This window comes from Gossypium arboreum, chromosome 9 (genome assembly GCF_025698485.1).
Source record: "Gossypium arboreum isolate Shixiya-1 chromosome 9, ASM2569848v2, whole genome shotgun sequence".
Lineage (NCBI taxonomy): Eukaryota > Viridiplantae > Streptophyta > Magnoliopsida > Malvales > Malvaceae > Gossypium > Gossypium arboreum.
The window spans coordinates 86,421,724-86,438,897 of NC_069078.1; the positions used below are offsets into that span (position 1 = coordinate 86,421,724).

General features: G+C 28.7%; 2 protein-coding genes across 2 annotated transcripts; one reads left to right on the forward strand and one right to left on the reverse strand.

Annotated features, from left to right (window-relative positions):
- Window positions 1-478: 478 nt before the first annotated feature.
- Window positions 479-5,694, reverse strand: LOC108457394 (vacuole membrane protein KMS1-like). The gene is made up of 8 exons (XM_017756429.2): window positions 5,257-5,694; window positions 3,649-3,860; window positions 3,381-3,459; window positions 2,524-2,823; window positions 1,862-2,019; window positions 1,549-1,665; window positions 1,100-1,279; window positions 479-998 (listed from the first exon to the last, which is right to left on the reverse strand). The coding sequence occupies exons 1-8, from the start codon at window positions 5,309-5,311 to the stop codon at window positions 834-836; spliced, it is 1,266 nt and encodes a 421-aa protein (XP_017611918.1). The 5' UTR covers window positions 5,312-5,694; the 3' UTR covers window positions 479-833.
- An 8,076-nt stretch (window positions 5,695-13,770) lies between these two features.
- Window positions 13,771-16,680, forward strand: LOC108454623 (DNA-directed RNA polymerase II subunit 4). Its single transcript, XM_017753150.2, has 6 exons — window positions 13,771-14,016; window positions 14,104-14,212; window positions 15,305-15,382; window positions 15,760-15,793; window positions 15,886-15,954; window positions 16,319-16,680. The coding sequence occupies exons 1-6, from the start codon at window positions 13,968-13,970 to the stop codon at window positions 16,394-16,396; spliced, it is 417 nt and encodes a 138-aa protein (XP_017608639.1). The 5' UTR covers window positions 13,771-13,967; the 3' UTR covers window positions 16,397-16,680.
- Window positions 16,681-17,174: the final 494 nt, after the last annotated feature.

Sequence of the window (17,174 nt, forward strand, 5' to 3'; positions counted from 1 at the left end):
AATGATTTAAATGAAAATTTTGAATAGTTAAATGACGAAATTGTAACTTTTTAGTTAAAACTTATCCATGATGACAAATAGTGTAGTTTACCCATTATTCTATTAATGTTGTAATATGCATAAATTTATAAAGTTATAGATTTAATTTATCTTATCCAATTGGATCATACTTATGTCTCATACTTTTTGAAATTTAAAATTTCAATTTTAATACAAACAACAATCTAATAGATTTTTAAAAATGACATTACATAGATAACAATATGTTAGATTAGATTTTAGGAAAATCAAAATTTAATTTAACGAATACCATTTCATCGTGCCAAAAACTCTAAAGATTGGAAAATACAAAAAACCAAATTAAAATATAATACCTTAATCCACAAGTTACTTAGCATAATTTAACCTTTAAAAAGCAGTATAAAGGTGCCCAATTGGAGCTAATCCTTCATTGTACGAAAGGTAATGATGAGCAAACTTAGAGGAACGGATGATTTTTCTTGCATTGCCAAACAATTACCAGATTCCAACTTTCCCAACATCAAATATCAATATCAAACAGTGCTTTAACAATGGGAAGGAAATACAGTCCAAAAACAATGATTAAAACCCCAGGCCAAGCATTACATAGGATATAATAAAATTAAACCTCTACTTTCTGTTGTCGGTGTTCCTAATTTTGTTCTGTCTATACAACTTTCTAACAGGGGACTAGCTTAGTGCAGGGGTTTCTTTTGAAGTAGTTCCAATGGGTAATAACTTATGGAAAGACAGGTTACCTTGAAGTTCACTAATACAACTGTTTTATCGAGATAAATGCAGTCAGACTCTTCTTAATCGGAATGAGTTGAAGCAGACACGTTATCATCTACCTGCTCATCCATCTGTTTTTTATAATATCTCTGAGCAGTTGCATTGACAATCTTGAGAAAGAAGTTCATTAGCATAAGCCACACAACAGTGTTCCAGATCGAAGCAAATGATAAATCCCACTTCCCCTACAGCATCATTTTTGCACAACGAATGTACAAAATTTGTTAGATTTGAGTTGGTAACAACTCAGGCTAAGATAGATTTATTGTTTAAGAGAGTGGAGTACCTTGATATTTGAAGGCAGCGGTTGTGAGGTGGACAAGTACTTGTCTTTGGCTGCATGAAGTTTTGCTGTAAGTGTGGGCAAGAATGTATCGAATCCAGGTACGAAGCCGAGCACCCAAATCAACTCATTCTCTATCCAATCAAGGAGTTGATTGTTACAGATAGAGATAATAAAAACCATCTGCAGAAAAGGAATGAAATAGGTACTTATTAGATACTTGGACGGATTGGGATCATGCTTTGTTAAGACAGTAGACAAAATTTTGTCTTCGTCGGATAGTGTGGTAAATTCAGACATTTTTGGCAAATGCCAGTACAAAGAACCAAAAACTGAGCATAATAAGAGCTTAAAATTCACGGACTTGAAAGAAATTGTTCAGTTAAAAGACGGAAAATACTGAATCAACTAGGGCTCTGCTCGCATTAAAACACAGAGAAGACATCACAAACCTGTATGTAAGTTTTAATAAATGCCTTCCCAATCAATGTTGAGAGAAAGAACTCCCAGAATGGAATGCCAAATTGTCCACACATGATGCCAGCAAGGTCAAATAACGGATTGGGGACCTGAAACACGATTCAGTTTGTCAGCAGGTCTACGTACCAACATCAATCAACAGTGGAATAAACTTTTACTTTGGAATAAAAAACATTAAGATTTTCAGGCAAAGTGTGTCTTAGCCCTTAGGTGTCGTGCAGACAAAAGAACAGGGAAAACATAGTCATGGAGCAACAAATGTGCACCGAAAAGAAAAGTGCTCACCGAGGCAAGAATTAAAATGGTAAAGAAGTTCAAATGTTGGGAGTGGGACAACAGCCAGCGTTTGATCTTTTCCAGCTGTGCAGCTATGACTCCAGTATCCTCACTTGAGGAACCATCCAATTCTTCCATGGCATCAAATTCGCGACCTGACTCGCTAGCTGCAAAAAGCAAAAGATCAACGTAAGGTACATATTTCACAGTATATAACAATTTTCAGACACAGCACAGCTAAGGTTTTGAACTTCATACAAAAAATTAATTACCAACCAAACCAGCATCAAAAGTTGGAAAAGGCAACTAAACTGCAAACTCGAGCCAATTTGATCAAGAAACAACAGTACAACATTTTAAATTTCTACAGTTTGAAGTTTAACAAATCCATAAGATTATGCAGATACAAAATGGTAGAAATCCTCTAAAAAAGTTAAACTCAACAGTTTTAATCCCCTATTCCAGAGACTCGAAAGTAAAATACGAACTTAAAGCTTGAAAATTAGTAAAATTATGCAACCAATGGAAGATAATAAAAATTCCTAAAGCGTTATAGCAGGTACCAATGCCGATGCAAATCAGAGTGGGGCCTCTTGAATAAATGCCCTCACCAATTCTTCTGGTAAATATTGTAATAAAAATAAATCAAGTATAAAAGCTGGTGCACATACCAGCCCTTGAGATGAAGTAAGGAGGAAGCTCTCCTAGTGCAGTCCCGATACCCCATAAGATAGCCTCCAGCTGCACCTGCTGCAGTATGCTGCTAAGAGGAACCCTTGAACCATGTGTTGATGAAAACAATGGGGGCCCAAACTCTTCACAGGATTTATCCAGCCATGAAGGGCCTCTCTTCAACTGTATTGTATCATATGGAGCACTCTTCAGGTCTACTCGTCCACATTGCATTGCTTTTATGGTAAACAAGGCAATATGCGGACCCAAATAAAGGACAAAAGTATGCAGACCAGATCCTGGAATAAGAAATTGGAAGTAGACAAGTGACAAGTCATATCAAGGCAAGTTGCTTCAGGTATCCCAAAGAACAGCAAAACAACAAAAGAATATAAATGCACATATGATTCAATCAGATTCCAGAAATTTTCAGTCCCATGAAAGTCTGCATAGCAGAACCTAGAAAACTGATTTCCATCCTTTCATACCGGTAAAACATTTCAACCACATAGGTACATCATACCTAACAATCTTGAGAACAATCATTAAAGTGCTACTGCTAATTTCGGTCTGCTAGCTTTTGGACTACATTTGATGAAACTAGATCAAGATGACCTAAGCCACTTTAGAATCTAAATAGCAGCAATAATTACATAGACATCCTTTTAAAAGGTTATACCTATGTTTAGATTCCACAAATACTAATTGACATCTGCTTGGTCAGCCAGTTTTTAGCCTATAAATCATACACTGGTATAATGGCATAAGAAAATTGCAAAATAATTCTACTCATGCAATATTCATAAAGCATACTCCTCCAGACCATCATAAAAGATCAGGAAATATGTGTTCTTACCAAGCCCAATTGAAGATGCAACACCAAGTGCGATCCACCATAGTCCAAACCGAATATACTGAGAAAGTTCATCAACATGCTGATGAAAAATGTAATGAAGAAATCAACAGTTAATTATTATTTCCACTGATCAGGTCACAATCTAGAGCAGATAGTATGCAACATTTACTAATTCTAGAAAAGTAAGACCCTTCTGAACTACATAAAAATTTGCAGGTGTATGCTTTGCTTCAACAGAAAAATAAGATAAAGACAAATGAAATATTACCTTTTCATGAGGACCCTCAATTGTTACAAGCAAAATTCCAAGAGCTGCTATTAGAGTGCTTGAAAGCGCAAGCCAACCACCCTTTGCCAAAAGATATAATGCTAATCGCTTATAATATTGAAAGATAGCCAGAAGAAATAGCCTTAATGTTTTGAAGGGCTGTGTTGTTAATGTCAAGTTTTCTAATTCTTGTTGATGTCTCTCACGAAGATCTGCAACATTTAACAAGCCTATCAGTTATGGGTTAACATAAATCCTCAACTCAACTTTTTTCTCTTTAAATGAACAATAAATAGAGCTAATATTATTCATCATGATTTCATAAAGAAGCTTCCATATTCACCTATAATTCATTTATAGAGATAAAATGGTAATTATATGACAAAAGCAGCAAACATTCTAGCACTAGCCACTAGGAATAGAAGTTCTTAAGCATTTTGAGAAAAGAAGCTCATATAAGCAACTAAGCCAATTAAAAGACACACCATTCCACTTGCCAATGTTATGAAATAAGCTATTCAACTCTATACAATATTGACAACATGGTCTGTACATAACCCTATGCTGACTTGATTAATAAAGCCATTCCTCCTTTTTTCTCTGTAAAATCTAAATTTTCAACAATAATAACCAACCAATTGATACGTATTCACTCACACATACTATATTGACAGTGTGCCTGCCGAACTAGAAAAAAGAATATAGAATTGAGCTATGACTGCTTTCAGCAAGAGGGAATGACAATTTTGAACCAGTCTCAAAGTGGGAGGTCAAAATATCTCGTAAAAAAGTGGAAAGGGTAAGATGCAGCATAAATAAGTCGAGACGATTTCTCTTGAGTCTCGACCTGGATTATGACACATTGATAGAGAATCAACTTTAAAAGAAAATGCATACAACTCTACACTTATTTCCATCGTATTTTGGACACAGCAGAACTAATGCTAGGCACCACAATCGCCAAGCAATATATCATCAACCCACAATTTTCTTCTATTTTCATTTTCCCCTACTTCTTTTTCCTGGAAAAACCCAAGTCCGTATAAAGTAAAAACTCCCAAAAAGCACACAATTTGCACCACCAGAACCAATATCACACTTCACCAACAGCTGCTATAAGATAAACCAATACTTCCACACTAAACATAGTTTGAAGAAAGAGTGAATCTACCACTGAATGTCACACTCTAATAGTAAAAAAAAAAAAAACCAAGTAAACAAGCTGCAAAGTTTTCTTTTTCTTTTATAAATTTAAGCAGCCTTACCGGAATGTAGAAAAGCACCTTTGTATAACTTTCACATCCAAAAATATTCAGAATCCATTTTTATTTTTAAACCTTTTTCTACATTCAGCTAAGTTTAATAATAAGCAACCCATTTTTGGAGGAGTTCGGTTAACTTAGCTATTGATTTTAAAACTAAATCATAATTAGCCTAATTAAACAAAACTTAAAAAAATTTATATACGATAAGATATCTAGAAAGAACGCAACTTGAATCAAGTTCCTAAAATGAGGGGAAAACCCCCAATGACAATAAAGGAAAATTAAAGAGTAGCAAAATACCAAACTTTCAATAGGGAAACAGTTACAAAAAAAGAAAACTAGCCTTCGGTCGACGATCCCATTTGTTGAGAAGTAGTTGCTCCTTTGCCTGAATCCATTACCAAACTCGCATACTACAATGAATTTTCCCCTTTTTCTTCAAATTCCTAAAATAAATACGGAATTTCCGTCCTTTTTTTCTCAGATAAATGGCTTCTGATTCTCGGGGAAAAGAATCAGACGGCTATAATCGAATTACTTGTAAAGGAATCAGCGTTTTTTACTTCTCAATCATGAATAAATAATAGTAATAATAATAACAAGAAAAATTAAGTTTTTAGAAATAAAATAGTAGATCTAGAGGAGAAGAACAAGAAGAAATTAAAAGTAATTTTTTTGCGTGGAGATCTCTTCTCGCCTTCCTCTCTCTCTCTTCCCTGCCCTCTGTGTCTGATTTTCTTATAAGTTAACTTCACCGTAATTATTAACTTTTAAATTAATTTCTAAAATTTAAAACACTTCAATTTAGTCCTCAATGTATAATAATATTATATTAATGAAAATAATTAACTTCAACGTTAAATATTCGCTTAAATCTGGTATAAAATATATTTAAATAATTATATTTATTTTTAACATGATTATTTGTAAAAGTTAGATTTAAGATATAATTTAAATTGATATTTAATATTTAATACTTAATTTGAAGATTAAATTGATAAAAGATTAATATAATATTAATATTTATCAAAAGTTTGATAGAATATATAGAACTACTTATTAGATAATATTTTTATTTTATTTTATTTTCTTACATTATTTTTAACCTTCAAATTTTAATTTTTTAAATTAAAATAACTTGACATGTTTTAAAAGATAAGAAAAAAAGAGTTAGTAATTTAAAATTTTCGTTTATCAGATAACCTAATATTTTCCATACTTAATATTAAATAATATATCAAATTCAATACATAATTAAATAATACTTTATTTATCCATTTTGTAATCTATAATATACGATTTATAATTATTCTCTTTTATTATTTTCTTTGGGTACAATGTTCATCAACTCTTTAACACCGTCCGATGAAAATTTGGTCTAAAAATAATTTTTTTTAAAAAGAATAATTAAAATATTACAAATTAAGAGACACAATGTGGTTTCCTTAAAAAACAAATTTAAAAAAAGAGAAAGAGACAATGTGGCTGTCAGCGTGAAATCTGCGCCTTTTGATCCAAATGCCTAAAAGATTAAATAATTTATTGTTTTTTTATACAATAATGTTTTGGAATTTAAAACAATGTAGCAGTCAGCATGAATTACGTGTTTTTTATTATTATCCAAAACCAATATGCACGCAAAATAATAATAATAATAAGTGAAATAAATGTTTTCTTTTTTTATTGAATTAAAACTGATTGTAAAATATAATTGAGAGGAAATTTGCTTAATATCTTTCAAATAAAATTTCGAAATTGAATTTTTGGACAGAAAAATAATGTTTGGACATTTTGTTTTTTATTTAGAGATTTAATTTAAGTTGAATGTAAATTTAATATGATTAATGAAATAAAACGTTTTGAAAAATCAAATTGCCCCATGTTTTGGGGCAAAGGCAACTTGGAATAATGTGTTGTGGTTGGCATTTGTAAGGTAACAATTAATGGTAGTTAATATCCTCATGTCTATAAATATAATGACAAGCAATTAATATTCAATATTCTATAATTTATCGTTTTTATATAAAATGAGAAGGTTTCTGGTTTATTTCGGTATTATGTTTATTTTATTGTTTATATTTAGAATTTATTGTTTACGGTTATTTATTTCAATAATATTATTTTTAAAGTCTAAATATGTATTTTTTTTAAAAATATAATGTATCTTATTATTATATCAAATATTTATTAATTTTGAATACCATATTTAAATCTTATCATTTAAAAGTGTAATTTTTGGGTTTTAGTCACATCACGTGCCTATGTCATTTATGGGTTTTATTTGTTTCTCCTGTTTCGGTAGATTATTTTTATTTTTTATTCATTATGCTTTGTCAATTTGATTTTACATTATAATTGATTGGGCATATATTTGTATTTGTATTATACTTTTGAGGGTATTAATGGTTTATTTAAATCCTTTAACTTTACCAAAAAATATTTTAGTCATCCATTTAATTTGTTGTCTTTTTACCCTTTAAATTTGTGTTGTTTGTAAAATCACTCAAAATAGATAGAAAAATTGAAGTTTGTTAATTTCACTAACGTCCCATACACATGAATGCCGTGTTAGTAAATATTTAATTTTAAAAATTTAAAAATTTTAAAAATTAAAATTTATTTAAAAAGTATAAAAATATTTTTAAATTAATTAATTGTTAACGTGGCATTCATATGACAGTCCAAATGTATGCCCTTGTTTAACTTTTTCATCTATTTTGAGGTGATTTGATAAATAATACAAGTTTAAATGCTAAAAGAAAAAAAAAGACTAAAATTATTTTTTATAAAATTGAAACGTCAAACAGATTATTATTATTCTCTATATTTATAATAATAAGATTTAAAAATAAATTATTAAAACAATTAAAGACAAAATAATATTTAATTCTTGTGGTATATTTTTCTTTTAAATAAATTATTATTGATAACATATGTTTTAAATAAATAAAATTATGATCTGATTAAAAGAAAAGTCAAAATTTGATGTTTTAATTTGAATAGAATGAATAATATTAATATTTTTTTATTTTTATTGAACCAAATCCAAACTAGGCAAATGCTTTATTTGTTGAACTTTAATGGTTCCCTTCCCTTGAACGATAATCAAACCACCAAACCAATCAAATGTGACATTTGCTAGTTTCTTCATCATTATTGTTTTTCTTTTAATTTAATAATCCTATTTTTATATTAATTTAATAATCCTGTTGAATATTACTTTATAAGCAATAATTATATAAACCAATTATTTTTTAACTAATCTAATCAGATTTTGGTGTACGTCACATGTGTAGCCCATGTTATAAAGGCGATTAGATAAGGCATCCACACCTTGTTGCTTTGCTTTGTTTTTCAATTATTTAGAAAGTGATGTTTGATTGACAATGAGACAATATAATATTAAATATAATATATGATATAATATTTTAATATTATCTTTTATAATTTCCTAATGTGGGGTTGAGAAAGTGGCCATGATGAAACACAACAAAACCATTTTTTTCTGAATTTTTAATTTTTATATATAAATATTTATGATGGAAAATTTATTAAGCAAGGAATAATAAAGAATGTTTCTTTTTGCTTTTTGTTTTAAATTTTTTAATGTTTAGATTTGAGTATTGTCGTATTAATTATATGTATTTTTGTAAATTAAGTTTTATTTTAATTGATATAAATGTTATTATTAGAGTAAGACGATTGTGAGTTTGAATGCGTTAAAACGCATTATTTTCTTATTTAAATATTAAAAAAATACGAATAATTTTAACTATTTTATAAAAAAACATATGATAAATTTAAAAAATACTTAAAAGTTTGAGAGAAACTTTTAAGCATATTTTCCTTCTCAGGTCGCAAAATCCTTTTCACGTACAAAGCCTACAAGTTTGTGTCATTGTATTAAGGTATAAATTTTACCAAACTTTTATATAATTAAGGTATACGTTAGGTTTAATATATTATTGGGTATTCAGGTTTGATAATTTTTTAATACGGTACTTTTTGTTTTTGTATCTAATTCAGTACTTGTATTTGACAAAAAATTTTATTTTTTACCTAAATGTGACGATAGTTAATTGTTAATATTATTAGGTTTAATTTTTTATGATTTTTATTAATAGAATAAATTTAATGTTAATTGTAAATTTATTTAATTTTTTTAATTTGTTAAATATAATCTAATAGATATGATTTAATTTGGGTTTTAAGATTAATTTAATAGAAGTTAATTACTAATATTCTTAGGTAATTATGAATTTTCATTAAATCAACTCTAAAACTTGAATTAAACACTAAAAATTAATATTGTTATATTTGAGTACCAAGACGTATAACTTTTTATCAAATACAAATATCACATTAAATAAAAATAACACAAGTATCACATTAGAAAAAAGTGTCAAACTCATATAACAAATTATATATTAAGCCTATTTTTATATTTATTTTATGATCTATGAATATTCTTTTGAGATTTATGACTATTTTTCTTAGTAATATTGTCTTTAAAATTTAAATTTAAATCCTTCCTTTAAAAAATGATGTATATTACCATCATACTCGGTGATATGTACTCATTTGATGGTTAGTAATAGTACACGAGGAAAATATCCAGTTTTTGTGTAAAAGAAGAGGAAATATCTAAGTTTGGGTGTAAAAATGGAAGTGATTTTGGTGATTAGTAGATGAAGCATTTTGACAAACAGGTAGTGGGGAGTGATGAACTTTCCAAGAAAGCAGTAAATGCGGTGAATGGGGGACCAAATGGGCAAGTAGTATTTTGGTGCAATCCAACTTTTGTCCCACAGCAATGATGGTTTTTTGGGGGGGCACGAAGAGAAAAGTCATTGGTTTCTCTTGTTCTGATTTTTTTCTTTTTTGTGGTTACAAATAGCTTGTTGATTTTTGGTTGGTTTGAAAAATGGGGGACCCAAATTATTAGAAAAGTGCATTTAGATTGGGCTTAGATTTGATTATTCCTGTATTTATAGGATGATGATTGAATAATTAATTTATTTTAAATTAATTCTCATATGAATTTTAATACTATGAAAAAGACTTAAGTCGCCATTTATTGCATATATATGTAATAAATTATGCACTTTTACTGGACCTGAGTATTTTCTATGATAAAAAGGGTATATAAGTTCTCCCTTTAAATTTCTTTGACCTATAATTTTTATTGTTATTATTCAATTGACATGATGGTTAATGATAATTGAATTAGTCGTTATAATATTGAGGTGACAGTTCACGTCATGTCAATAACTATTATTGACACGGACTGTTATATTAGCACATAATAATCAACACAACAATTGTTAACGATCACATTAGCATAATAATGATCAACTATAAAAATCGCTGGCCAAAAGGTCTAATTGATAAATTTTAAATATGTGATGACTTAATCGGTGGTGAAGCCAAGGAAGCATGCACTTGACCACTTGTTTAAATGGAAAATTTTCCATTTAGCCCATTCTAAAATATAAATCACTCAAATCTCCAAAATAATAATAATAATGTAATTTAAGTATTTTTACAGAAATTTTAACTTTAATTCTTTAAAAAATTTATAATTTTGTCTCTACTCAAATAAAATTTCTAGCTTCCTTGTTTATCCATAAGCCTTTTGCATGCAACTCGTTGTTGTTATTGTGATTAAAATTATCTGCAATAATCCTTGCTTGCTTGATGACAAATTATGATGATGTGATCCTAATGGTTCAGCCTCCACTGTATTAGTGCCTGTCGATTCGGTTCTTCCTTTAGATGGCATGCAAGGTTTGTTATTGTCTCATGCCCACTCATGGGGACATGTCAGTTTCACAATTCCATTTCATGTTATAGATTGAATGCCATCACCTATGTTTTTAAGGTTACCCCAATTATTCTCCCACACTCTTGTTTTCCATGTATTATGATATATTTGGATGGAGGGTAAAATTAATTGTCATAGTGATGAGATCAAAATTAGTAATTGGATATTAGTTTGGATTCAATTTTTTTTTCTCCCACCAATTTTCTATTTATTTTCCTCCTCATTTATTCCATTTTTTTTTAAAGTTTGTAGATTTATTTTATTAGCATCTCTGTTATCTTTACAAAGTTGTGATAGACAAATAATGATGTTTGTCGTTGCTGAAACTCTACCAGCCACCACCAGTTTCTCTTGAAAATAGGTGGCTCTTCGTTAGTTTCTTAATTTATTTATGTTTTCAGAGTATTTTAGAATAATAAATAATTTTACGAATCGGTTTGGACCCATATTGTCTTTAAGTTTTATATATATATTTTTTTGTTTGTTTACATTGGTTAATAAATTTTCACTTTTAGAAGTTTTGTCTGCTATTGTAATATGTTTTTTAGTATTACTTTTACAAATGATTTTGAGGATGATTTATCACCGTTCTTTCTAGTTTAGTGGATGCTCAGTTCTCTTGGCAATTTTTACTATTTATGGTTAATTTTCTTATCATATTAAATGCTTGCAATCACTTTAGATATGTTGTGCTTAAGTTGTGACAGAGTCAATTATCAATGTGTCATAATATTTTATTAATGTTGAGGCTCAAGCCTTTGTTGTGTTTATAGAGTTTGTCCTTCACCACTTACGACCTGTGTTGGTTTGTTTTTTCTCCCAAATTGTACATTCCTGTTCATGAAATGAATTAATAAATTTCTCTTTCAAAAAATAAATTAATTTTAATGTTAAATGATCATTAAAACTATGAGAATAACTTACATTAGAATGATCCTATAAACTAAGGTTTTAGGCATCAATAAATTTTGCTACACCGTCAAAATTAAAGATATGAAATTATTATTATACACTAGTCCATAGAGAAATTAATTTATAAACCCTTCTTATCACATTATCCATGGTCCTTTTCAATTATTTAATAATATTTCAACAATTTTTCCAAGTCATTGACACATGATTTTGGTAAAATTTTATCAAAATCATGTGTCAATAACATGGAAATAATTACCAAAATTATGTGTCAATGACATGGAAAAATTTGCACAAAATTACTATTTTTTTAAAAATTGGCTGCCCAAAATAAAAAAAATATTAACTTGTGGAAAAAATTATTAAAATTTATAAAAGAAGAAAAGATGTTTGCTTATAATTTAAAAATTAATTATTTTAAGTAGTTTAATTAAAGTTAAATTAAGTTGGAGAATATATTATATATAGATGAGTGTATAATAATATTTTGTTATTTTTAAAATTTAATGACGTGACATTATTGTATTAATAACTAAAAATTATATTTTTAGGATAATAGTGATATAATTTATTCTCTAAAACTATTCATATTATATTTATATAAAAATAAATTATTTAAAATTATGTAATTAAATTTATATTGATTAACAACATATATTAAAATATTTTATTTTAAATAATAACTAAAATTGTATTTAATATTAAATACCAATATAGTAAAAAAATTATTATTTGAAAATAATGAAAGAGAAAAAAAAAATTTGCCTTCTTTTGGAGGTCCAATCTGCTCATTGGTCCTCTTTGGCTCCTTCCTACACCAGTGAAAATGCTTTGTCCAGTGAGACACCACTAATAATTCTTAAAATGTCCATTTATGTATTCCTTGTGTCTTGGGGACTTTTTTTTTTCTAACAAAACCGTAAATTGATATTTGAGCTTACAAATAATGAAAATAAATTATAATTAATAAATGGTCAGGTATATTTCATTCCTCGTTTTTCATATTTTATTTCATTTACCCTACATAATTCTATTATAAAATAAAAAAATACTTAAAACTTTAAAATATTTTTCTAATTCTAATATATTTTTAATATTTTATTTTATTTAGAAATGTTATTATATCCAAATTGCATTTTTTATAATATTTACTTTTATTATCATTATTCTTTTTATAATATTTTTTAATTCATAAAATTCTAATAATCTATTTTTCTAAAACAATTATTTATCCATGCAATTACGATTTCTAGTATTTTGAATGTGAAATTCCAAAATTTTAAAAATTTTCAATAATTTAAAATATCTGTCATTTAAATTACTTTATTTTTGTTTACCTCAATTGGGGGAAAAGTTAGGAAAATACAAAGAACGCCTTTAAGCTGTAAAATACCATTTTAATATTATTAATATTTTACATAAAATATTTTATTAATATAATATGATTTAAAAAATTATTGTTATCAATCGTTTCATATCACACTCGATTTGATCGTTAATTTGAAACACGTGACATCACATTATATTATTGAAACAACTTACATTAATTATACACATATTTCACGTAATTAAATCACATAAATCACATTTAATTTCTAACCTAGTCATTCAAGATTTAAGAGAAATATAATACAAACTTAGAGTTCGAACTCAAACCTATTTAGACCATAAATTATTTTTGGAAATTTGAGCTTCAAAGTTAACATGTCCTGGGACACTACATGTTGTGTCTTGAGATCGACTTCTCGTATTTTTCTTTTTTGTTTTTTTTGAATATCATAAAAGGTTATTGCCTTGAAGCAAATGTCACTTGTCTCGAGACTTAAGAGGGATTGTCTCGAGACTTCTTTTTATTTTTTTCACAATTTAACCAAACAAAAACCGTGAAAATTACTTTCAATTTTTTTTTTTAATTTTAATATATATCATTTTATTTTTCTTAATAAAGAAAAAAACAAATTCTAAAAACAAAAAAGATAAGGTAATGTTTAAAAGCTAAAGCCCAGCATTAAAATGGGCTTAGCTTTACAATTTCATTACCTAAAATCTTTAGGTTGTAGGGAGGTCCATAATCATAATACATATCCATATAAATCTCAAAAATTAATATTTTTAGTAAATTTTTTTTTTTAAAGTAGAAAATAAAAATCCATTGAAAATCTCAATTCGATTCGAAACCCTAAATCCCAATCCCATTTCAAACCCCAGACATCATAAATCTCAAACTTCAAAACCTTCATTTCTAAATTGGTTATTGGAACCCCAAAATAAAAAACAGTTTCCTTCTGCCTTGGGACTGAAAGAGAGCATTTCTAATAATGTCTGGCGAAGAGGAAGAAAACGCAGCTGAGCTCAAAATTGGAGAAGGTAAGCCTCCTTTCCGTTGTTCTTTAAAATTATTAAAACCCACATGCTAATTTCTTTTTTTTTTTTTTTTTTGATTGTTATGGATAGAGTTTTTGAAGGCGAAGTGTTTGATGAATTGTGAAGTGGCTCTAATTCTTGAGCATAAGTATGAGCAGCTTCAGCAAATGTCTGACGATCCCATGAATCAAGTTTCCCAGTGAGTCCCATAACCAACCTCAATTGTGAATTGGATCTTTTTATTTTTCCCTCGTTTGAATATTTCTGTGTAATTGGCTAACTGGGTTTTCTGTTTAATTAAGCCGACATTATTTTTAAAAACAATTAGCTCCTTTTTAAACATAAGCTTCTTTCGTTTTTTTGGTCTTTGGGACAATATTTTGTTTCATGTAAATAGAGTTGTTGTATCTGTCTTATTGTTTGTATTAACTTTCTTGCCTGAGGGGTTTGTTTGGTGCACATGATAGGATTAATTAGGGTGTAGCTTCTTTCTGGTTGCTATATTTTTCAATCAGAAAGTTAGTTGGACTTGATATACTGTATAGATGATTGTAGAAAGCTATGGGGGAGAGTGAAGGATATATCGTTGGGTTTTGCTGAATAAAGAGATGGCACTTTATATGAACAGGGTTGTCAAGGGCACAAGGCTCAAAAGAAGCCCTAGCCTAAGGGAATTAAAAAGCAATATGTATATGTATGACTTTTTCTATAAGCCTGTTTCTATATATTGATATGTAAAGCTTAAGATATGTAACAAATGCTTAAGTGCAGTCTATGTTATCTACAAAACTTCCAATTTCTTTTATTGGTCAATATGCATGATTTCCTTGTGATTCAAGTCTCTTGTTGAATACTCAAATATAGAGAGAATCATAGATTTTGATACTTTCCTTTCTTACTTGTAAAGGTATATCTAAAGAAAAAAAGTAAAAGAAATGATGGAGAACTTCAATTAAGCAGGCCTTTTCATGCTTATCGCCTTATAGTAAAGTGTGCCTAGGTGAACTAGACATGTGCCTAATCAAATTGGCCACACCCGAAAGGGTCTAAGGCACTTTTGTTGTCTAGTGCTAGAGCCAGCATTGGATATGCATGAGTCAAAATAAGATAGAAAAAAGGCAACTTACTTATTAATTTTACCATATTATATCATTAATTCTGCTCACCAAATAGACCCTGACTGTAAAATAAGGACCCTCTGATGGGATGTGTATAGAAAACTGCATGCCTTTATTGCTGTATTTCCTTTCACATTTGATGCGATGAATGATTGTCTGTCTTTGTTTCACAGGGTATTCGAGAAGTCACTGCAGTATGTAAAACGCTTCAGCCGTTATAAAAATCCAGATGCTGTTAGACAAGTTCGAGAGTATCCTCTAATTTTCCAAAAATGTTAAATAGACCTTATTTAAGAATATCATATTTACTGCTCTTGATAAGCTTTTTGGGTGCTCCTTTCTCCTATAAATTGTTGTCCTTTTGGAGCTGTCTCTTATTGTGTTGTGGTTTGTTGGATCAGTTTATGGTGGAAGTTCAAAGAGGTTTAAGCTAACTTCAGCTGATGTTAGTTTTTAAGGAAATCTCAACATATTGTCAGTACTTTTCTATGATCTGATTAAAGCAGATCGCATTATTTTCTCTTCAACTAATACTTCCTCCTTATGACAATAATGCTTGCGCATATTCTATTACTTTTCTTAGGATATTTAACTTGCCTCTCTATTGTGAACCTTAACTGATGATCAGAATTTTGAGTAGATATCAGTTAGCTGAATTCGAGGTGAGAATCTATACTTTTTAAAGCATTAAACTTAGAATTATGATGTTAATGACCATGTAGAAAAACCTTCATATTGTGCTTTATTTATGCAGCTATGTGTCCTTGGCAACCTGTGTCCTGAAACTGTGGAGGAAGCAATCGCTATGGTGCCTTCCATCAAGGTAAAAAATGCTAAGCACACTCGTGTAGTTCTACAACTTTTATGCTCATTTTTCTTTTCATTGTTCAGATAGTAATTGATTTGTTCATCCTCCTTTCACTTGTATTGGTACCGTATAAGTTTGAGAAAAAAAAAAAAACCATTTGGCCTTTCTGTTTGTCTACCCCTATAAGTTATACCACAAAAATTGATACAAATTGGATGTTGTTTAGATTATATTGCTGCATCCTTTTCACATGTATTGTCTAGCATGTCTGGAGGGGATTTTGAGGTTTTAATGGCCTCTCTCTCTCTCTCTCTATACATATATATATAATTGTTATACTTGTTTTAACCTGTGGCAACGAATTGTCCTTGATATGCAGACTAAAGGACGGGCTCACGACGATGATGCCATTGAGAGAATGCTAAATGACCTGTCTCTTATCAAGAAATTTGAATAGTGGCCGCTAAATTACTGGCTGTCTATGACACTGAAGACATTAATAGAATGTTGAATGCCCTTTCTCTTACAAAATATACATTTTTATCTATTTTACCCATGTGACCCAAAAATCTTAGTGTGTTGAATGGTTTATGTTCTGTAAATTTCTCATTAAGGTGCTGCAAATCCGCATGTCTGAAAACGGCTTTTGCTATTTATTCCGGTGATTTTTTTGGTTTTTAAGTTGTGTACTCATATTTTATGAGTGATTTTGCTGAGGAGTACCAATTACCATGATCTAAATTTTGTTTCCATCAAATATAATCATTGCATTTAACACTATATTATTGTAAGATATATATTAATTAGTGAGGTGAATCTGAGTTGAAACATCGAATCATGAACATGGGAAAAATCAACTGTTTTAACATCATTTTTGATCCAGGTTTTTAGTTTAATATTTTTGAAATAGACATTTATGATAACAGTGTTCATTTTTTCTTCAGTGTTCATATTTAACAGATATTCGATCTATTAATGTCTTGTTTAATATTGCTTTTGAAATTTCAAGCCAAATAAAAAATAAAAAATCCATCTTTTACAAAAGTAATTAGTTTATATCATAAATTATATATATTAACTAAATTAAATTTATATTTCATATATTATAATATTAACAATAAATTACCATAATTTTTTATATATATTTATTAAATTCTTGAGTTGAATATTTAGTAAAACAAAAATCATACTAAGATGACATCATAGTATTTCAACAAATAATAATAATAAGAGAC

Bases quoted from the DNA above. Each gene is read 5' to 3' on its own strand.
- LOC108457394 (XM_017756429.2), bottom strand. From the start codon at position 5,311: ATGGATTCAGGCAAAGGAGCAACTACTTCTCAACAAATGGGATCGTCG. The intron at 3,861-5,256 runs GCTAGTTTTCTT...TAAATGTTGCAG, and splicing joins AATGGGATCGTCGACCGAAG to ATCTTCGTGAGAGACATCAA. The intron at 1,280-1,548 runs GTTTGTGATGTC...CCTTTTCTGCAG, and splicing joins TTATTAAAACTTACATACAG to ATGGTTTTTATTATCTCTAT.
- LOC108454623 (XM_017753150.2), top strand. From the start codon at position 13,968: ATGTCTGGCGAAGAGGAAGAAAACGCAGCTGAGCTCAAAATTGGAGAA. The intron at 14,017-14,103 runs GTAAGCCTCCTT...TGTTATGGATAG, and splicing joins TGAGCTCAAAATTGGAGAAG to AGTTTTTGAAGGCGAAGTGT. The intron at 14,213-15,304 runs GTGAGTCCCATA...TTTGTTTCACAG, and splicing joins CCCATGAATCAAGTTTCCCA to GGTATTCGAGAAGTCACTGC.